We start from the raw sequence: 23,083 nt of genomic DNA on the forward strand, positions 1-23,083 counted from the left end.
CAACATGATACCTGGAGCATCGCTGGTCTACCTGCACATAATCCATATCCCTGACTATCCATGTGCCTATCCAAAAGCCACTGTCGTAACTGCCTCCCTCACCACCCCTGGCAAACGTTCCAGGCCCCCACGACCCTCTGTGTAGAACAAAACTCGGCCCGTGCGTCTCCTTTAAACCTTGCCCCTCTCACCGTAACGTTATGCCCTCTAGTATTTGACGTTGCCAGCCTGGGGATAAAGGTTCTGACTGTCTACCCTATCTATGCCTGTCATAATTTTATATACTTATCAGTTCTTCCCTCAACTAGAGAAAGCAATCCACGTCGGACCAACCACACCTTGTAGCTAATGCCACTTAATCCAGGCATCATTCTGGTGAACCTCCACATCCTTCCCGTAATGGGACAACCAGAACAACACGCAACCCCTTCATTATTCGGTATTTTGATTCATGCAAGGGTAGACACAAAATGCTGGAGTAACTCGGCGGGACAGGGCAGCATCTCTGGGTGAGGTTTCGGGTCGAGACCCTTCTTCAGACTGATCATTAATGCCTTCTGGAGCCCGGGCGCTGTTGAAACACAGAGTTTAGGTGAACGGAGGTGGGATGGTGAGAGCAGGATGCTGCAGAGTTTCAGCCACAGTCCTTGATGCGGAGGCACCGACAGACCAGTGGGGGTGGGGGGGACGTGGCCTTGTGTGAAAGGGATGCTCAGTTGGAAGCCACCAACACAGGGGCTATGGTGCAGATGGACCATCCAGCCACACCAAGAAATGCAGACAACTGTTGCCTCTAGTACAACATAGAGCAGGACAGCACTAGACATAGGAGCACAATTAGGCCATTCAGCCCATCGGGTCTGCTCTGCCATTCAATCATGGCTGATCCATATTTCCCTCTCAACCCCACTCTCCTGCCTTCTACCCGTAACATTTAACACCCTTATTAATCAAGAACCTGTCAATCTCTGCTTTAAAAATATCCAATGCCTTGGCCTCCACAGCCGTCTGTGGCAATGAATTCCACAGATCCATCACCCTCTGGCTAAAGAAATTCCTCCTCATCTCCATTCTGAAGGTACGTCCTTGCCTTCTGGTCCTCGTACTAGTGGAAATAGGGCGGGAACATGTCCGTTGGTCCACAATGTCTGTGCTAAACATAATGCCAATCTCCTCTACCTGCACGTGTTTCATATCCCCGCACATCCATGTGCCTGTCTAAAAGCCTCGTACACATCACCATCACATCTCCATAACCACCCTCTGCAGTGCATTCCAGGCACCCACTACCCTTTGCGTAAGAAACCTGCCCCACAGCTTCTGTAAACTTTCCCCCTCTCACCTTAAACCCAATGCCCTCTGGTCTCTAGGCATAAAAGATTATGACTGTCTGCCCTATCTCTGCCTCTCATCATTTTACAAACCTCTAGCTGGTCTCGCCTCAACCTCTGATATTCCAGAGAAACTCATCCATCTTTGTACAACTTCTCCTCCCAGCTAAGAAAGCTAATGGCATGTTGGCTTTTATAACAAGAGGGATCGAATATAGGAGCAAAGAGGTCCTTCTGCAGTTGTACAGAGCCCTAGTGAGACCACACCTGGAGTATTGTGTGCAGTTTTGGTCCCCTAGTTTGAGGAAGGACATTCTTGCTATTGAGGGAGTGCAGCGTAGGTTTACAATGTTAATTCCCGGGATGGCGGGTCTGTCATATGCTGAGAGAATGGAGCAGCTGGGCTTGTACACTCTGGAGTTTAGAAGGATGAGAGGATATCTCATTGAAACATATAAGATTGTTAAGGGTTTGGACACGCTAGAGGCAGGAAACATGTTCCCGATGTTGGGGGAGTCCAGAACCAGGGGCCACAGTTTAAGAATAAGGGGTAAGCCATTTAGAACGGAGACGAGGAAACACTTTTTCTCACAGAGAGTTGTGAGTCTGTGGAGTTCTCTGCCTCATAGAGCGGAGGCAGGTTCTCTGGATGCTTTCAAGACAGAGCTAGATAGAGCTCTTAAAAATAGCGGAGTCAGGGGATATGGGGAGAAGGCAGGAACGGGGTACTGATTGGGGATGATCAGCCATGATCACATTGAATGGCGGTGCTGGCTCGAAGGGCCGAATGGCCTACTCCTGCACCTATTGTCTATTGTCGAACATCCTGTAACCCAGGCAGCATTCCGGTAAAACTCCTCAGCATCCTCTCCAAAAACTGCACATCCTTCCTGCAATGGGGCGACCAGAACTGCATTCAATACCGCAAATGTGGTCTAGTTTTACAAAGCTACAACCTGACTACCAGACCCTTAAACTCAATGCCCCAACCAAGTTTAGGCAAGCATAACACATGCCTTCTTTACCATTCTATGGACGGAAGAAGGGTCTCGTCACCTTTTCCTTCGCTCCACAGATGCTGCCTGACCCGCTGAGTTTCTCCAGCATTTCTATCTACCTTCGATTTTTCCCGCATCTGCAGTTCCTTCTGAAACAACTCTATGGACTCATGTTACTTTCAGGGAGCTACGACTTGACCCTCAAGATCTTTCCGTACATTAATGTTAATGATCCTTTCATTCACTGCATCCCTTCCCCTAACACACAACCTCCCAAAAGTGCGACACCTCCTTCTTTTCCCAATTAAACTCCATCAGCCATTTCTCCGCCCTCATCTGCAAAATACATCCCACTGTATTCTTTGATATCCACATGAACCATCTGCAACTCTGCCACTTTTTATTAGTAATCTGCAAAATTATTAACCAACCTATCTATATTTTTGTGTAGGAAGGAACTGCAGATGCTGGTTTAAACTGAAGATAGACACAAAAAGCTGGAGTAACTCAGCGGGACAGGCAGCATCTTTGGAGAGAAGGACTCGGTGACGCTTCGGGTCGAGACCCTCTTCAGATTCTCTCCTAATTCACTGCTGAAGAAGGGTCTTGACCGAAAATGTCACTCATTCCTTCTCTCCAGAGATGCTGCCTGTCCTGCTAAGTTACTCCTATCTATATTTGTGTCGGTCAAATAGAGGTCCCAGCAGGGATCCCCGTGGACCACCACAGGTCATCCACCTCCGGCCAGCACAACCCCCTTCCTGCACCACCCTCTACCCTCCCTTCCATGGGTAAACTTGTTGTTAATCCAAACTACCACATCGCTCTCAACAGCATGCATCTTGACCTTCTGGCTCAGCCCACGAGATGCCTTAAAGTTCATGTATCCACCATCCCCAGCCCCATCGATCATCTTCATCACCTCGATCAAGCTCTAAGACATGACCTGCTGCTTACAAAACCATGCTGACTGTCCCTAATCAGGCCATCCTTTTCCATACGCATGTAAACCTTGCTCCTACAAAATCCTTCCCTACACCGATGTGAGTTTTATTGGTCTACAATTTCCTGGATTACCTCTGCTTCCCTTCTTATACAAAGGAATATTGGCTGTTGTCCAGACCTCTGAGACCTCGTCTGTGATGAGCAAAGACACAGGCTCCCACAATCTCTTGCCTCGCAATAACCTGGGATAGATCCCACCAGGCCCTGGGGACTTATCCTTACCTTAATGCTCATCAAGGGAACTAACACCACCTCCTTTTTGATCACTAAATGCCCTTGCATGTTAGTCTTGTTTTTAATGGATGCATTAAATGTTTTAGGATTCTCATTAATCCTACTTGGCACATAGGACATTTCACTGGCCCCTTTTAGTACGGGTGTTAGGCATTATGTGGAGAAGGCAGGAGAGTGGGGTTGAGAAGGAATGATAGATCAGCTGTGATTGAATGGTGGAGTAGACTTGATGGGCCGAATGGCCCTATTCTGCTGCTGGAACCGATGAACCCTTTGGCTCTCCTAATTGAGTTCCTTCCTGCTTTTCTATTTGCCTCGAAAGCCAAGTCTGATTTAATCTTCCTAAACGTTACACCTGCTTTCTGTCTCTCTGTGACCAAATTTACACCCGTTCCCATCATCCAAGGCCCATTCACCTCGCTCCTCCCGGACTGAAACGTGCCGATCCTGAACCCTGATCAGCTGCTCTTTAAACAACCATCCCTCACTGGATGTGGACGTACCCAATAACTGCTGCTGCCAGTGTACTCTCCCTAGCTCTGGCCTGATGATGTTATCTCCCCACAATATAGCCCACACCTCCCGCAAGGTCCAGACCTATCCTTATTCAGAACGAGCTTCACACTTTAGTACGGGTGTCAGACCTTACGGGGAGACGGCAGGAGAGTGGGGTTGAGAGGCAGTGGAGGCCGATTCTCTGAATGCTTTCAAGAGAGAGCTAGATAGAGCTCTTAAAGATAGTAGAGTCAGGGGATATGGGGAGAAGGTACTGGTTGTGGATGATCAGCCATGATCACATTGAATGGCGATGCTGGCTTGAAGGGCTGAATGGCCTCCTCCTGCACCTATTCTCTATTGTCTATTTGATCTCTGTTCGCTAAATGCTCCACGACTGACATGCCAGTCTGTCAGCCAGGCTTGTTTCCCCACCACAAGGTCCTGTAGCCTTTAGACATCTTCACCGTGTGAAACAGACTCTGGCTATCTACCTTGTCTGTGCCCCTCACAATTTTACAATCCTCCATCATGTCACCTCTCTGGCCCCAGGGAACAGAGGCCCAGCCAATCCAATCTCTCCCAATAACAAGTGCGCAGGAAGGAACTACGTGTGTGTGTGTGTGTAGGAAGGATGCTGATTTACTCCGAAGGCAAACACAAAATGCTGTTGTAACTCAGCATCTCTGGAGAAAAGCAAGTTGATGTTTCAGGTTGAGACCCTTTTCTTGAGTTTGAAGAAGGGCCTTGACCAAAAACGTAACCTATTCCTTCTCTCCAGAGATGCTGCCTGAATCGTTGAGTTGAGGGCCTGGCCCACTTGGGCGGCATTTGCGTGTCACGCAGATGGCGCGCGAAGATTTCTGAAGATTTAAAAATCCTGGGGCGCGGCGTGCGACACTGCCGTACGCGCGTAATGATGCGTAAATGATGTCGCGTAAGTTACACTCAAATGATGCCCAAGTGGGACATGCCCTTTACTCCAGCATTTTGTGTCTATCTCCCGATAACGAGCCCAGTGTACCACCCCTGTGAATCTTCTCTGACCCCTTTCGAACTTAATTAAGTCCTTCCTATGGTGTGGTGAGCGGAAATGCACATTTTGTATAACTCGACCATGACCCCCCCCCCCCCCCCAACACTTATACTTAACGTCTCAGCCGATGAAGGCAAGACAAGCAGGCCGTATGCTTTCATCATAGAAACATAGAAAATAGGTGCAGGAGTAGGCCATTCAGCCCTTCGAGATCCAATATGATCATGACTGATCATCCAACTCGGTATCCTGTACCTGCCTTCTCTCCATCCCTTTAGCCACAAGGGCCACATCTAACTCCCTCTTAAATATAGCCAATGAACTGTGGCCTCAACTACCTTCTGTGGCAGAGAGTTCCACAGATTCACCACTCTCTGTGTGAAATTGTTTTCTTCTCATCTCGGTCCTAAAAGATTTCCCCCTTATCCTTAAACTGTGACCCCTTGTTCTGGACTTTCCCAACACCGGGAACAATCTTCCTGCATCTAGCCTGTCCAACCCTTTAAGAATTTTGTAAGTTTCTATAAGATCCCCCCCTCAATCTTCTAAATTCTAGCGAGTACAAGCCGAGTCTATCCAGTCTTTCTTCATATGAAAGTCCTGACATCCCAGGAATCAGTCTGGTGAACCTTCTCTGTACTCCCTCTATGGCAAGAATGTCTTTCCTTAGATTGGGAGACCAAAACTGTACGCAATACTCCAGGTGTGGTCTCACCAAGGCCCTGTACAACTGCAGTAGAACCTCCCTGCTCCTATACTCAAATCCTTTTGCTACTCATGACTCCTGTCTACATGCGTTCACATTTTCAGGGGTACCACGTGCATGCTTGTATCCCATAATGTCTCCAACACTTCCCAGGGCTGTATCATTCACTGTGAATACCCAAACCTGGTCCAACCTCCCAAGATCCATGGCGTCGCACTCACCATCTGCCATTCCTTCGCTGACTTTCCAAGTTGATCTTAATCCTTTATAACTTTAGACAACCTACTTCAGTGTCCACTAAATCACCAGTTTTACAATAATGAAAGGCAAAGATAGGGTGGACGTGGAAAGGATGTTTCTACTGGTGGGAGAGTCGAGAACCAGAGGTTAAAGGGCGCTCTTTTAGAAAGGAGGTGAGGGGGAACTTCTTTCGTCAGCGGGTAGTTAATCTGTGGAACTCATTGCTGTGGAGGCCATCATTGGATGTATTTTAAGGCAGAGATATACAGATTCTTGAAAGGAACAGGCATTAAGTGTTATGGGGAGAAGGCAGGATAATGGCAGGGATTAGGAGGCAGCCATGATTGGATGGTGTAGTAGACTCGATGGGCCCAATGGCCTAATTCTACTCCTGTAACTTGTGAACATCTGCAAACTTACTGACCATGCCACAAACATTCTCATTAGTACGCACAACAAACAGAAGACCCTGCACCAATCCCATGGTCATAGTCATCCAATCAGAAAAATAACCCTCCTTTACCATCAAGACAATTCTATTCTGGTTTTTGAGATCAAGTATGGAAACAGGCCCTTCGGCCCACGCCGGCTATCTGCTTGCTCTTTTCTTAATGTTGTCCCACTTTCCCCATTCTGCCTACTCACTAGGAGGCAATTTAACAGAGGTTGATTGGCCCACAAACCCGCACATGTGGGGGGAAACTGAAGCACCCAGGGAGAACGTGCAAACTCCACACACACACACACACACACAGACAGCACCCAAGGTCAGGATCGAGCCGGGGTCTCTGGCGACGTGAGGCAGCAGCTCCACCCGCTGCGCCACCGTGCCGCCCGAAATCTTGCATCCAATTTACTAACTCAACCTGGATCACATGGTCTGACAATGTTTATCACCATCAATCCCCTTGGCTAACTCTTCAAAAGAACTCTAATTAACATGTAGGAAGGAACTACAGATGCTGGTTTAAACCAAAGATGGACATAAAATGCTAGAGTAATTCAGCGGGACAGGCAGCATCTCTGGAGAGAAGGAAAGAAAGGGGGATGTTTATGGTCGAGACCCTTCTTCAGATTCTCTCCTAACTCACTTCTGAAGAAGGGTCTTGGCCCGAAACGTCACCCATTCCTTCTCTCCAGAGATGCTGCCTGCCCCGCTGAGTTACTCCAGCTTTTTGTGTCCATCTTCAAATGAATGAGACTTGATTTCCCACATACAAAACCATGCTGACTAATCACTCCTCGGCTTTCCAATTGCAGATGAATCCAATAACTCTCTCCCTTTCTAATGTTAAGGCCCACTGGCTTGTAGTTTCCTGATGTATCCAATATGTGGTGCTGCATGTAAGAATGTCATCGTTCTATCTGGGACATCTGACAATAAACACTCTTGACTGCCCTACTTCAAGGTACGATCTTCGGGATATTTGAGCCGAACCACAAGGACAGTCTGCTCTAATAAGTTGTGTAGACATTTTTAAACAAAATGTGGTGTGAACTGGGTGTGAATGTGGCCCAGAGGTTGAAGCAGGTTTGAGGAGATGTCCTTTGTAAGGTGTTTGTGTGCAATTCAATGGGGCATCTGAAGTCTGCAGCCAGCTAAGAGGAGCAGGTACTCACTCCGGCCAGTGACTTCTGGATATTCTCCCTGGCTCTGGCAATGTCTCGAAGGATGTTACTCGCTCCATTCTCCTAGGTAGTGGAGAAAGAATTTAGTCAAAGGCTTCATCTTTGGTCAAACCACAGCAACAACAGTCTGAGGGCTTTAAATGTCGACACAAGGAACTGCAGGCGCTGGTTTACACACACACACACACACACACAAAAAAGTGCTGGAGTAACTCAGCAGGCCAGGCAGCATCTCTGGAGAACATGGCTGGGCCGGTGTTTTGAGCCGGGACTGATCTTCTTCAGACTGATTTAACAGGTACATGGATAGGAAGGGGTTTAGAGGGATATGGGCCAAATGTAGGCAGATGGGACTAGTGTAGATGGGGCATCTTGGCTGATGTGGGGAAAGTTGGGTTTCCACACTATGCGACTATGATCGCAGTAAGGGGGAGAAAGCTGGAGGAGAGGTGAGGGCAGGACAAAACCAGGCAAGCAGGTGAGAGGGAGCTGGATACAGGTGAGAGGGAGTTGGATTTGTGGATAGGTGGACAAAGGCTAGAAATGAAAAGACAAAAAGTGTGAGAAGGATCGAAGAGCATAAAATGTGGAGCATGGGGAAGGAATACAGGATTATCCCGCGTGGAATACGAGGTGCTTGTTCCTCCAGTTTGTGAGTGGCTTCACTCTGGCAAAGGAGGCAGCCCAGGACAGAAAGGCTGGTGTAGGAATGGGAGTAAAAAAGGTGGCAACCAGCAGGCCTTGGTGGAGCGACTGCAAGTGTTGCAGAGTCTACACTTGTGAGGAGGGAGATTGGAAGATGGGCGGACAAAAGCCAGATGGGGGGGGGGGGGAAGACAAAAGGGCGCGAGATGAGGAGAGAAGTGGTGGTAAAATGGTTCCCAATGTTGGGCGAGTCCAGAACCAGGGGCCACAGTCTTAGAATAAAGGGGAGGCCGTTTAAGACCGAGGTGAGAAAAAACTTTTTCACCCAGAGTTGTGAATTTGTGGAATTCCCTGCCACAGAGGGCAGTGGAGGCCAAGTCACTGGATGGATTTAAGAGAGAGTTAGATAGAGCTCTAGGGGCTAGTGGAATCAAGGGATATGGGGAGAAGGCAGGCACGGGTTATTGATTGGGGATGATCAACCATGATCACAATGAATGGCGGTGCCGGCTCGAAGGGCCGAATGGCCTCCTCCTGCACCTATTTTCTATGTTTCTAAATGTCACCTATCCATATCCTCCAGAGATGCCGCCTGGCCTGTTGAGTTACTCCAGCACTGTGTGCCAAGGGCTGGAATGACTGGCGACTGGAGATTACCCAAGCACAGTGCCCCGTGGACCAAGCGGCTGCAGGATGGGCCCCAAACTGTGGCGACCAGAAAGCAGAGAAAGCAGAAAGCAAAGCCCCCCCCCCCCCCCCCGGAACGATCACGACTGCCCCTCACTGACACCAGGACGCCTGCCGCTGGGGTGAACAGAGCTGCAAACAAAACCAACGCTGTTAGTCAGAGCGCACTCTCCTTCTGTGCAATCTACTCCTCTGTGACAGAAGCAGCACCACAGGACGCAGAGAGTGTGTGACTTGCAGGCTGAGATCACTGTTGAGAAGACAGGAAAACCACAGCCCTCTGCCCCACCAACCCCTGCAGTATTTACCCCCTCCCCAATCAGAGGTACCCGAGGACATGTGCTCTAATGTCACACCCCCTTCAGGTAGATTCTGTCAGGACCATTACATGCAGAGAAAATCAACGGTAAAGAACCTTGACCATTCAGCACCAGTAAACCAACAGCCCTTGGGAAGGGGCAGTGTTAAAACGTATTACAATAACAAGTCCAGCAGTTAAAAAGGACTTTCTGGTTTGTTTTACACAAATGCAGGATCAGATTGCTGCTGCTCTCAAAGTAACTTGACAGAAAGCATCACCAGACCCTCAATAAGCACCAGATGTTTGGCTGAGGAAATAAAGACATGCAGAGTGAATGAAAAAGAAAGGGTCATTTCAGATTTAATTTCTGAAGAGCACAGGGAGAAAAAGGGAGCATAGTTACAAAGGAGTCAATTAATACGTATAGATAGCTCGGTAATTGGCATTAAAACATTTTAAAAGATCACACAGGACATTTGAACGTTTTTTTTTAGGTTTAGACACAGCGCGGAAACAGGCCCTTCTGCCCACTGAGTCCATACCGACCAGCGATCCCCATCCACTAACACTATCCTACACTCTAGGGACAATTTACTATTTTTACCGGCCAATTAACCTACAAAGATGTGCGTCTTTGGAGTGTGGGAGAAAACTGGAGCAGCCGGAGAAAAGCTACACGGTCACAGGGAGAACGTGCAGACTCCGTACAGACAGCCCGGGATTGAACCCGGGCCTCTAGCGCTGTGAGGCTACAACTCCAACGCTACGTCACTGTGCTGTCACTAAACTAACGTTACTGACATTATTTAGAAAGTAAGAAAGCGGATTGTCATTGCTACATTGCCGATACATATGCCTCACCATAGAGTGGTTAATCCCAGGTAAATCAGGTGTTCCTGGTGTGCACGGCTCAGTTAGTCGGTGAGGGCTAGCTTTAGGGCCTCGGGGAATCCCAGTTACAACTCACCAAAACCAACTAACCTAAAAGCCCGCACGTCTTTGGAGTGTGGAAGGAAACTGGAATGCTTGGGAAAAAAATCTGCGTGGTCACCGACCGGGAGAACGCACAAACTCCGTTCAGACTACTCCAGGAGTTCCCTCCCATGCTAAATGGGGTGGAGATGTCATGAAAGCCGCCACTCAGGATCCGAGCACTGATTTGGGCGATTCCCTCGACTCAAGTTAATCCTTTGCTCATCCCAGCACCTCAGCAGGAAACGCGACCCTTACGAGGGGCGCTCCTGACACTAATAATCAAAGATCCTATAGCGGAGCAAGATAGACCACTCCTGCTAAATGCAATGGGCCGATGTGTAGTACGCAACGGAGCGGAACGTGGGCCTTTATTTTCATCCATTTCAGTAACCCGACCCTACCAGACTCGCAGTGTAATCAACGTTGCGGGGGAACAGTTTGTGATAATAAATTATAATTCTGAAAATGAGGAGATTTTTACCAAATATTACGAGGATGTTTCCGTAACCGGCTTCCGTCTCCGCACTAGTATCTTTGCTCCGCTATGGGATCTTTGGTGCGGAGACGGAAGCCGGTTACGGAAATGGGGCCAAAAATTACCCACGAATCTGCCCATGACCGTACTATGTCTTTTTCGTCGAGTGACCCATCTTGCTCGCTATAGGATCTTCGCTATGAATCAGACAGCACCCTAGATTATAGTAGGACAGTTCAGAAGCCCGACAACAGAGGGGAGAGTCTGGTGGGGCGCGCTTTTCAAGCTTCTGTGCTTTCTGCCGGACGTGAGCAGGGAGGAGGAGGAGGAATGACCGGGGTGGGACGTCTTGGTTGCTTTCATGGGACGGCAGTGTGACAGAACAGTGAAGATTACTAATGACCAGCACCAGTGAGTTGAGCCAGCTTCACAAGACAAAGTATTAAGTGATTCTTCTGCTGGGATCTAGCAGTGAGACCACCCCTTAACTGGGACTCAGACATCCGCCCACAATCTCTACAGCTATTGAGCCGCCCGCCTGTTCCAAATACCTGGGTGCTGCCGCAGGTTTACAATCAGTTCAAGAGGGCCAAGATCTCAACTGCCTGGATCCAGATTACCTGCCCACTATCGGGGCTGCACCAGACATCTCACAGGCAGAGTGGTACATTACATCGAATCCACACACATACACACAGACCAAACCCTGCCCACAGCATGGACACTGAGAAATTACCGCACACAGGAATCTGGAATAGGAATCTGAGGGGTAGCTTTTCCACACAAAGGGTGGGTGGGTGTATGGAACAAGCTGCCAGAGGAGGTAGTTGAGGCTGGGACTATCCCAACGTTTAAGAAACAGTTAGACAGGTACATGGATAGGAGTGGTTTGAAGGGATATGGACCAAATGCAAGAAAGCGGGACTAGTGTAGCTGGGACATGGTGGCCGATGTGGGTAAGTTGGGCCTGTTTCCACGCTGTATCACTCTAATGACAGTGGGAGTGGCAGGAAACCGCTCGACTCCTGGCTATTTAGTTATGGGTACACACAGGCGCAGCTGCTGCCTCACAGCTCAACCGGGTTCAATCCCAACCGTGGGTGCTGCCACTATGTGGAGTTTTCGTGTTCTCCCTGTGACTGCGTGGGTTTCCTCTGGGTGCTCTGGTTTTCTCCCACGTCCCAAAGCAGTGCTGGTTAAGTTTGTATGTATGTATGTCGTGTTGTTACTTGTGGGCGGAGCACCAAGGCAAATTCCTTGTATGTGAATACTTGGCCAATAAACTTACTTACTAACTTACTTAATTTGCTTCTGTAAATTGCCCCTAGATCATAGGGAATGGATGGGAAAGTGGGATAACATAGAACTAGTGTGAACGGGCGATCTCTGTTCGACGTGGACTCGGTGGGCCGAAGGGCCTGTTTCCATGCTGTATATTTTCAATCAACTGCAGAGATGCTGAAGCATAACCACATGGATATTGACAAAATGCTGGAGTAACTCAGCGGGACAGACAGTATCTCTGGAGAAAATGGATAGGTGACGTTTCGGGTCTGGGCCCTTCTTCAGATTCAAAACGTCACCTATACATGTTCTTCAGTGATGCTGCCTGACCCGTTGAGTTACTTCAGCACTTTGTGACTATTTTTGGTACAAACCAGCATCTGCAGTTCCTTTTTCCTGTTCATATGTTATAGGGGCAGAATTAGGCCATTTGGCCCATCAGTTCTACTCCACCATTCAATCATGGCCGATCTATCTCTCCCTCTCAACCTCATTCTCCTACCCCATAACTCAACACCGTACTAATTAAGAATCTATCTCCGCCTCCAAAATGTCCATTGACTTGGCCTCCACAGCTGTTTGTGGCAATGAATTCCACAGATTCACCACCCTGACTTAAGAAATTCCTCATCTCCTTCTTAGAGGAGCATCCTTTAATTCTGAAGCTAAGGCCTCTGGTTCTGGACTCTCCCACTAGTGGAATCATCCTCTCCACATCCACTATATCCAGGCCTTACACTATTCGGCAAGTTTCAATGAGGTCCCCTCTCAACCTTCTAATCTCCAGCGACTATAGGCCCAGTGGCATCATTCTTGTAAACCTCCTCTGGACCCTCTCCAACACCAGCACATCCTTCCTCAGATATGGTGCCTAAAGCTGCTCATTATACTCCAAATGCGGCCTCAACATCGAGCAGTTCTCAGTCTTGGGTAGAGACTGATGTCGGGAAGCTCCAAAGTCGCACGATGAGCAACTAGCCCCGACCCGGGGACCGATCGGCCGGCGCGGGGGAGCTGAGACTCCCCCCCCCCCCCCCCCCTGTGGGAGCCAAGATCGTCCCGTCAACGGAAGGCTCGAGGCCCCCAACCACGGGGGAACTAAGGGAAGAGATTGAACTTTTTTTTTGCCTTCCATCACAGTGAGGAATGTGGAGGAGTTACTGTGGTGGATGTTTATGTTAAAATGTATTTTGTGTGTTCTGTTGCTTTTTATTGGTATGATGTATGGCAAATGAAATTCCTCGTATGTTGCAAAACATACTTGGCTAATAAAGTATGATTATGATGATTATGACCAGCGCCTTAAAGAACCTCAGCATTACATTACTCCAAAGACGTGGGTTTGCAGGTTAATTGCCTTCTGTAAATTGTCCCTAGTGTGTAGGGTAGAACTAGTATCTAGGGGATCGACGGTCGGAACTCGATAGGCCGAAGGGCCTGTTTCTCTCTCCACAGATGTCTGCCAAATATTGAGAGCATTTTTGATTGAATGACAATGCAGTGAAGTGCTAGAGGGATGTTTTACTGCATTAAACACACCAGTGAATGCCGTTTACTTTTGTTTTGAGATACACCACGGAAATAGGCCCTACGAGTCTACACCGACCATCGATCACCCGTTCACACTAGTTCTACGTTATCCCACTTTCCCACCCGCTCCCTTCACACGAGGGGCAATTTACAGAGGGACAAGTAACCGACAAACCCGCACGTCTTTGGGATGTGGGAGGAAACAGGAGCACCCGGAGAAAACCCACAAGGTCTCAAGGAGAACGTGCAAACTCCACCAACAGCATTGGAGGTCAGGATTAAACCACATCTCTGGCGCTGAGGCAGTGTCGACCATAACACAGCTGCTCGTTGTTTTACAAGTAGGTTTACGAATAGTGAAAGGCTTGGATAGAGTGGACGTGGAGGGGATGTTTCCACTAGTGGGAGAGTCTAGGACTAGTCATAGCATCAGAATTAAAGGACATTCCTTTAGGGTGGAGATGAGGAGAAATTTCAGAGGGTGGTGAATCTGTGGAATTCTTTGCCACAGAAGGCTGTGGAGGCCGTCAATGGATATATTTAAGGCGGAGATAGATCGATTCTTGACTAGTACGGGTGTCAGAGGTTGTGGGGAGAAGCAGGAGAATTGGGTTAGGAGGGAGAGATAGATAAGCCATGATTGAATGGGCGAGTAGACTGGATGGCCTTATGAAGGTCCAATAGCAGATGAAATTTAGATGAGCGGTTACATGATTCCACTAACCTGAGAAGGCACCACAGGTCAAAGAGGGCCCAGCATTGGTTTGTTTAAATGGTCAATTACCGACCGAGGAGCTGTGTGTTTTCACAGTTCCGATCCAAGTAACCACAGATTTTTAAATAAGGCTTTAGAGAGATTGGCCGAATGATTTGGACAAGAAATTACAGACTGTTAGGCTGAGGAAAACTCTAGTCTGTTGGAGATACAAATGAGCCTGAGAACCATTGCCTCTAGGTCGGGGAACAGCCTTTTACCCCATCAAGTATCAGGCTGTTGAGCCACACTGTACAACCCGACTGCAGAATCGAACTACCACGGATCTTACACTCTGTACTTTGGTTTGCACGATTATGATCCAATTTACCTAGAACAACCGATAATGTAAATTGTATATTTGTGTGTGTGCGTGTGTGTGTGGTCGCATTAATGTGCTTGTGAAACAACGGCAAGTAAGAATGTTATTGTTCTGGACCCAGTGCGTGTGACAATTATTAACACTCTAGGCTCTCTTGAGGGACGTCTAAGCCTGAGATGAGGAGAGATTTCTTCTCCCAGCGAGTGGTGCGTCTGTGGAATTCTCCACTACATGGTTGAAACCAAATCATTCGATACCTTCAAGGAGTTTGATATTTCTTTCATTTCAGAGAGTGAGTTTTTAAGAGACACAGCATGGAAACAGGCCCTTCGGCCCACGCCAACCCACCGATCACCCGTCCACTTTAGGTTAGTATCAGCCCGCTCCCTACACACGAGGGGGCAATTTACAGAGGGCCAGTTAACCTACAAACCCGCAAGTCTTCAGGAAGTGGGGGGAAACTGGGATACCCGGTGGAAACCCACGCGGTCACAGGAAAAACGTGGCAAACTCCACACAGACAGCAGAGGTGAGGAAACGTGCAAACTCCACACAGACAACCAGAGTCTCTGGCGCTCTGAGGCAGCGGCTCTACTCACCACTATCGGGAATCAGAGATTATGGGTGGAAAGCTGGCACAGGGGAATAAATTTGGACAATCACCCACCATCATAGTAAGTGGCAGAGAGGACCTGAAGGACCATGTCCTTGTATAAAGGGTAAGCGGACATCTTGCAAGCTAACGTCCTTTGCTCTTTAATTAGAAACCAAAGACATTTGCAACTTGAAATGTTAATATTGTTGTTATTTTTCTGTACATTTCTTTTTTTCTCTTTCTCACACACTGGTCCAAGCAGCATACAGTACCTGTGTGGCTGGTGGATTCCACGCTGTATTCTGTACGGGGGTGTTGGCAGGAACTGAATCGTGCATCTCGCTGTAGTACTTCATCTCCGCGTCGTCATACTTGCATTTGTCAAACCAGATATTCTCGTTTGCTAGAACGTTAACTGCCATGGTCCTAGATGGAGGGAAAGGTGACGAAAGGCAGTCAGACCCCGTTCAAAGCAGACGAGAGCCCCCAATCAACACATGGATGGGGTGCTGCTGGTTGGCTGCGGGACCAGCTCAGTACTGTCCCACTGCAACTGAGACACTCCTCAGCCCCATTCCCCACTCATCAGCCCCATTCTCTAATCCGCTGCCGTTACACGAGTTTCATCGCAAAAACATAGCTCCTAAAAAGTTCATAAAGTGATAGAGGAGTAGAATTAGGCCATTCGGCCAAGAGTCTACTCCGCCATTCAATCATGGCTGATCTATCTTTCCCTCTCAACCCCATTCTCCTGCCTTCTCCCCGTGTCAATTAAGAATCTATCTATCTCTGCCTTAAAAATATCCATTGACTTGGCCTCCACCGAAGTCCACAGATTCACCACCCTCTGACTACAGAAATTCCTTCTCATCTCTTTTCTAAAGGTACGCCCTTTTATTCTGAGGCTGACCTTTGGTCTTAGACTCCCCCACTGGTGGAAACATCCTCTCCACATCGTCTTTCCGCCCCTGCCAATGGTTCACACATGATGGGGGGAAATTAAATGGTAGCAGGAAGGCACCCCAACCTGAAAGATCAGTCCATACTTCCTTATGTAGCAACATAACCGATCAAATATCCCATCTTCCACCCACCGCTCACTCAAGTCTCACTGCTGCCCATCTCGAGAGAGAGCAGTTCTCAGGCGATTTGACGAGAGGACAACACCTTCAACGTGGTTGCAATGCTGGTCCGTGTGGTCAGTCCGACTACAACACACCTCACCCCTTTGGTTGCTTGACCTGCCGACAGGACAATCATCTCACGCCACTGGTCGTTTGGCCAGTCCAGCAAAACAATCACCTCAAGTCAACACAATGCACAATTGCATTGGTTGCTGAAGGGTGGGAAAAGGTCTGCAGATTCACACAAGGTGAGTACTGTTATAGCCCTGTCCCACGGTGCGAGTTCATTCCAAGAGCTCTCCCGAGTTTAAAAAAAAAATCAAACTCGTGATAAGCACGGAGAATGAACGTAGCGGGTACGTCGGAGCTCAGGGACGTCTCTTAGCGTTAACGGCAGGTACTTGGGAAGACTCGCTAACGGCAGGGTAAGCACGGGAAGGCTCGTGAAGATTTTTCAACATGTTGAAAAATGTCCACGAGAGCCCCGAGTACCGACGAGTGGCCATTACCGTAAATCTCCAAGTTCGAATCAGGGCAAACTCAGGAGAGATCTTGGAATGAACTCGCACCTTGGGACAGGGGTTTTATTCGCCCGTGCGTTGCTCATACGAAACGTAAATAATGCACAGATTAAGACATATGCAAGTGGTAAATTTTGGAAATAAAAAGGAACTGTAGATGCTGGTTTATACAAGACAGACACAAAAATGCTGGAGTAACTCAGCGGGCCAGGCAGCTACTCTGGAGAACCTAAGATAGGAAACGTTCAAGATCGAGATCGACACAAAAATGCTGGAGTAACTCAGCGGGACAGGCAGCAATTCAGGATAGAAGGAATGGGTGACGTTTCAGATCGAGACCCTTCTTCAGACACAAATTGTTGGAGTGACTTAGCACGTCAGGCAGATTGAGGCTTTTCTTCAGACTTTGTAGAGGGAGGGTGGGATGACTGGAAAGTAAGAAAAGGGCAGGACAGATCAGAGCCGGCAACAGATTGATTAGTAATGGGTGTATGGGGAGAAGGCAGGAGAATGGGGTTGAGAGGGAAAGATAGATCAGCCATGATTGAATGTTGGCTTAAACATGACGGGCCGAATTCTGCTCCTATAACCCATGGACAGATGACCTCAGCAGCGAGGTTCCCCGATAGGCCGATTGTTGGTTGGGGGCAGGGCGATCCCAGGAGGGATACAATAATAGAACATTATAGTACTCAGCTGAAGTGATGTTGCAAGTGGAACATCAGGTGCAAAGTCCGAGCAGTACACGCACAATAGAAGCATTGCCCGCTGCCTCGCATGCAAACCCCACCACCCCTCTGCATGCCATGCGGGGTTAGGGCAGCGTCACTGCATCACTGCAGGGCTCGCCAGCAACCAAGAGGGGACCACGACAAAGAAATAGCTGCAGAGAGCTGCAGCACAGAAATAGGACCACCGAGCATTGGCATCATGAAACAGCACCGGTCATGTAATCAGGGGCACCGATTTTGAAGTGGATGGATTATTGTGAAGTTTTGGCGGGTTCAATAGTGGGACAGCACAGTGGCGCATCACAGCGCCAGAGACCAGAGTTCCATCCTGACAATAGACAATAGGTGCAGGAGGAGGCCATTCGGCCCTTCGAGCCAGCACCGCCATTCAATGTGATCATGGCTGATCATCCCCAATCAGTGACCACAGGTGTTGTCTGTACGGAGCTTGTACGTTCACCCCGTGACCACGTGGGCTTTCGCCGGGTGCAGGTTATTAAGTCGATTGGCTTCTGTAAATTGTCTTGTTTGTCGGATTGGGGTAATTATGGTTGGTGCGGACTCAGTGGGCCGAGCGGCTTGTTTGCATGCTGTATCTCTAAACTAATCTTGGAACCATGCCCCGTGTTCATCAGACTGGCCCACCTGACCCTAGATGGCACAACACTTGCCCATTATAAATCTGCCCGCGCTGGTTAAAAGTGGCCCTAAGCATCGTCACGGAGTTCTGACGATGGACAGTTCTTGGTTCTTGGTTTCTTGGTCCTCCAAAATATTCCAAATGGAATTTAACTGGAGGTGGTGGAGGGAGGACAGTAAGCCCAGTCTTGTCACAGCTACCCAGAGCCCACGAGTAGAAACCATTTTAACACAAAAAAATGCATTTAAATTAACCTTCTATGGTTAAAGAATGGATGATCAGCCATGATCACATTGATTGGCGATGCTGGCTCGAAGGGCCGAATGGCCTACTCCTGCACCTATTGTCTATGTTAAAATAAATCTGCTTGTGGTGCAAATCCTATCCGATGCCAATTGTAAAGTGGTTGGAGATTCACCAACAGGATCCTGTATTGATTTATTGATTGGAACCTCATACGATCAGAGTTGTACAGCACAGAAACAGGCCCTTCGGCCCGACTTGTCCACAATCCCCATCTGAGCTAGTTCTACTTGCCCGCGTTTGGCCCATATCCCTGAAAGCCTTTCCTATCCAGGTTCCATCCTTTTTCTCCAAAGATGCAGCCTGACCCGATGAGTTACTCCAGCACTTTGTGTCTAATTTGACTTGACAGTCGAGTCAGGTAGGATCACCCAGTGACTTCATTTGATGACACCCAGGTTAAGTTTACAGTCTAATTCCCCCACCACTCCCCCCCCCCCCCCCCCCCCCCCCGCCCGTGTTATAATGGCACGGCGTGGCTCTGCATTATTTTACCAGATACCCAAGAAAATAAATTGGATGCAAGTATGATGGAGGACTTCAAAACGTAGGAAGGAATGGCAATGGGTTGGTCAGGGACCTTGTGTTGGGTTAGGGTGCATGAAATATGATCCAAGCCTACTTATCCTGAGTCCTGGGAGAGCGAGGTGCAGGGCTAGTTCTCTCTGTGGGTGGTGCTGGTGGAGGGACAGACGGCAGCTCCTGGGTTTTGTCGGCCATTTCCCGGCTGTCGGGCAGGTGGTGGCGCAGTTCTGCAGCATCGTGGGCGGCTTTGTTGAACCACACCGGCTCATTGTCCTGATGGATGAGGTGGTGATGGGCCGATGCCGGAGGTGGGCAGGGTTTGGGCGAGGGGCCGGGACCGGGGTCCATGGCGCGAGGTGTTGGTGGCGGTGCTGCGCCACTGCGGTGCGGGCCGTCTCTCGGCACCGCCCGCCCCTCGTGGTAGAGCCGCTCTGCCTCGTCGTACAGCGGCTTCTCCAGCCACACCTCGCGGGCAGGTGGGCGGTGGATGGGCGTCCCACTAACCGGGGGGCCGGGTGTAGCCGGGGTCACCGGCGTGGCACCGACGCTGGCGTAGCCCTCATCCAGGATGGGCCGCGGCTTCTCCAGCCACACCTCGTGGGCTGGTGGGCAGTAGATGGGCACGGTGGGAGATGGCCCGTTCCCCTGGGGGCCGGGTGTAGCCGGGGTCACCGGCGTGGCACCAACGCTGGCGTAGCCCTCATCCAGGATGGGCAGCGGTTTCTCCAGCCACACCTCGTGGGCTGGTGGGCAGTAGATGGGCACGGTGGGAGATGGCCCGTTCCCCTGGAGGTTGGGTGTAGCCGGGGTCACCGGCGTGGCACCAACGCTGGCGTAACTCTCGTCTGTGGTGGGCCGCGGCTTCTCCAACCACACCTCGCGGGCTGGTGGGTGGTAGACGCCAGCACTGGGAGACGTCCCGTTCCCCTGGGGGCCGGGTGTAGCCAGGGTCACCGGCGTGGCACCAACGCTGGCGTAGCCCTCGTCTGGGGTGGGCCGCGGCTTCTCCAGCCACACCTCGCGGGCTGGTGGGCAGTAGATGGGCACGGTGGTGGATGTCCCGTTCCCCTGGGGGCCGGGTGTAGCCGGGGTCACCGGCGTGGCTCCAACGCTGGCGTAGCCCTCGTCTGTGGTGGGCCGCGGCTTCTCCAACCACACCTCGCGGGCTGGTGGGTGGTAGACGCCAGCACTGGGAGATGTCCCGTTCCCCTGGGGGCCGGGTGTAGCCAGGGTCACCGGCGTGGCACCAACGCTGGCGTAGCCCTCGTCTGGGGTGGGCCGCGGCTTCTCCAGCCATACCTCGCGGGCTGGTGGGCAGTAGATGGGCACGGTGGTGGATGTCCCGTTCCCCCGGGGGCCGGGTGTAGCCGGGGTCACCGGCGTGGCGCCGACGCTGGCGTAGCCCTCGTCCGGGGTGGGCCGCGGCTTCTCCAACCACACCTCGCGGGCTGGTGGGCAGTAGATGGGCACGGTGGTGGATGTCCCGTTCCCCCGGGGGCCGGGTGTAGCCGGGGTCACCGGCGTGGCACCAACGCTGGCGTAGCCCTCGTCTGGGGTGGGCCGCAGCTTCGGGCTCCGGCGGGAGCTGGAGATGGGGAGAGAGCGCGGCACTGCCCGTGCTTGGGAACGGGTAAGGAACAGGAGCTCGGCCTCGTCGAAGATGCTCCTGTTGATCCAGACCCCGGCCACCAGGTGATGGCAGGCCACGGCAGGCCGCCGTTCACGGGCCGGAGTCCCAGAGTCGCCCGCTGCCGCCTCCTCTTCAACCCAGCGCCGGTCAGCTTCCCTCACCACCACCGGCCTGCACCGCGGGGCGCACTTCTCCTGCCTTTTCTTGCCCATCCCGTCTGGCGCGGGCGGACCAACCCCGGCCTCCGGGCGCCTCTGCCCGGCTTCGTAGAACAACCTTTCCGCCTCGTCGAACCTCCACTTGTCCAGCCAGACGGTCTCCAACTGGAAGGGATGCCGTGTGCTCCTCATCCTCATAGCGCAGCACAACACAGGGGAAGAAAGCTCACAGTCAGCACATAAATGCAGCCCGCCATCGCCACACAACAGTCTCAACGTCAACCCGTCTTTCTGATCTCACCGCGCCATTCAACTCATTTTTTTAAACCGGGTTTAGTCTTACGCACGCACACGCTCGCGTGCAGTCTGATCACTGAAATATTTACCAAGAGCAAATTGAGTCAGCGGGGAAACCAGAAAGACAAGGAGTAATAAAAATGAACTGCAGATGCTGGTTTATACCAAAGAGACACAATATGCTGAAGCAACCCAGTGGGTCAGGCAGCATCTCTGGAGAACATGGACAGATGATGTTTCAGGTCAGGACCCTTCTTCAGACTTGACACTGAAGAAGGATGCCGATCCGAAACATGTTCTCCAGAGATGCTGCCTCACCCACTGATTTACCCCAGCATTTTGTGTCTCTCTTCAGAACGACACGGTTCAGGTCACTTATTAAACTTGAGGAACTTGCTGGAAGAGTTGGGTTGGGTAGGGGGGCTTCCAGGGTGAAGTGGGGGTTTCAGATGTTTGGAACGAGGGAGGGGACGGGGCAACTGTTGGTCGAGGGAGGGAGGTGGTTCTAGCATTGGGGAATGCCTCATCAATAGGGGTGGGGCAGCTGGTCGAGCCGCTCCCTCAGTGTCAGACACCCGGGTTCGATCCTGACCTCAGGTGCTGACTGTGTGGAGTTTGCACCTTCTCCCTGTGTATGTAAGGGGGAAATCCTTTAAAACCGAGATGAGAAGAACTTTTTTCACACAGAGAGTGGTGAATCTCTGGAACTCCCTGCCACAGAGGGTAGTCGAGGCCAGTTCATTGGCTATATTTAAGAGGGAGTTAGATGTGGCCCTTGTGGCTAAGGGGATCAGAGGGTATGGAGAGAAGGCAGGTACGGGATACTGAGTTGGATGATCAGCCATGATCATATTGAATGGCGGTGCAGGCTCGAAGGGCCGAATGGCCTACTCCTGCACCTAATTTCTATGTTTCTATGTATTTCTATGTGTAGGTTTTCTCCAGATACTCAGGTTTCCTCCACATCCTGAAGACGTGCGGGTTTGTAGGTTAATGGGCCCTCTGTAAATTGGCTTCTAGTGTGTAGGGGGTGGATGAGATAGTGGGATAACATAGTACTAGCGTGGCCGAGCGATCGATGGTCGGCGGGGCCTGTGTCCATGCTGTCTCTTTGAACTAAAGTAAATTAGGGCAATGGGTTGTGGCGAGACTGTTGGGATGAGAGAGGGAGGGGACGGGGTAAAAGCTGGAGAGGAGTGGGTCCAAGGGAGGGTGTGAGATGGGGGAATGCCTGATCATAGGGCAATGGGTGGGGTTGGGGAAGAACGGGTGTGGAGCAAGGGTTGGGATGGGAGCAAGGGTAGAGAAAGCTAGATGTGACGGGGTGTCATGGTGCTGTTAGGACCGATAGAAATTGCTTTACAGCCCAATTTTATTGACTTAAAGACAGGTAGCTAAAAGAAACAACCTCCATGCCACCAATTGCAGTAGAGTGGTACCTCATGTCAATGGACAGGTAAAATAAATCGTGGCTGTGCCTGTGGCAGTACATTTAGCACCACACCTTGCTCAATGAAGTACAGCAACACTGGCATCACACATGCAGGCACCAGGGAACCACACTGGTGGTCGACCACAACACTGATCGGAGCTGTCCTGTGGCATCTTTACACAGACACGTTAGAAAATGAGCTAGGAAGGTGAAAGAGAACAGAGTCCAAGGGTTGACAGGTACTCACCTTCTCATCCCACAGCTGCCAGCAAAGGAAGGAAGAGAAAAGAAAGATTAAGCGATTAACGTCACCATTCAAAACCTTGCTAACCACTTGCTTTGCAGATAACAATCGCAGCAGCCCTGCGGGCAATGGAGCAAGTCAGTCGTGTATCGTGGGTTGATGGGCACATGCATCACCCACCCCTCCCAATAGTGGCCATTAACCCACAGGACAACAGGCACCATGTTGTGTCCCTT

General features: G+C 50.4%; 1 protein-coding gene across 1 annotated transcript in view; it reads right to left on the reverse strand.

Annotated features, from left to right (window-relative positions):
* LOC116985845 (nascent polypeptide-associated complex subunit alpha, muscle-specific form-like) overlaps positions 1 to 21,067 on the reverse strand; it is a 40,017-nt gene extending 18,950 nt beyond the window's left edge. The window contains exons 1-3 of the mRNA XM_033040920.1: positions 19,184 to 21,067; positions 15,515 to 15,668; positions 7,666 to 7,737 (exon numbers count right to left, since the gene is read on the reverse strand). Coding sequence (XP_032896811.1) covers positions 7,666 to 7,737; positions 15,515 to 15,668; positions 19,184 to 21,066 — 2,109 coding nt within the window. The 5' untranslated portion in view covers position 21,067. The remainder of the gene's footprint in view (positions 1 to 7,665; positions 7,738 to 15,514; positions 15,669 to 19,183) is intronic.
* Positions 21,068 to 23,083: the final 2,016 nt, after the last annotated feature.

Source organism: Amblyraja radiata, chromosome 2 (assembly GCF_010909765.2).
Source record: "Amblyraja radiata isolate CabotCenter1 chromosome 2, sAmbRad1.1.pri, whole genome shotgun sequence".
NCBI lineage: Eukaryota > Metazoa > Chordata > Chondrichthyes > Rajiformes > Rajidae > Amblyraja > Amblyraja radiata.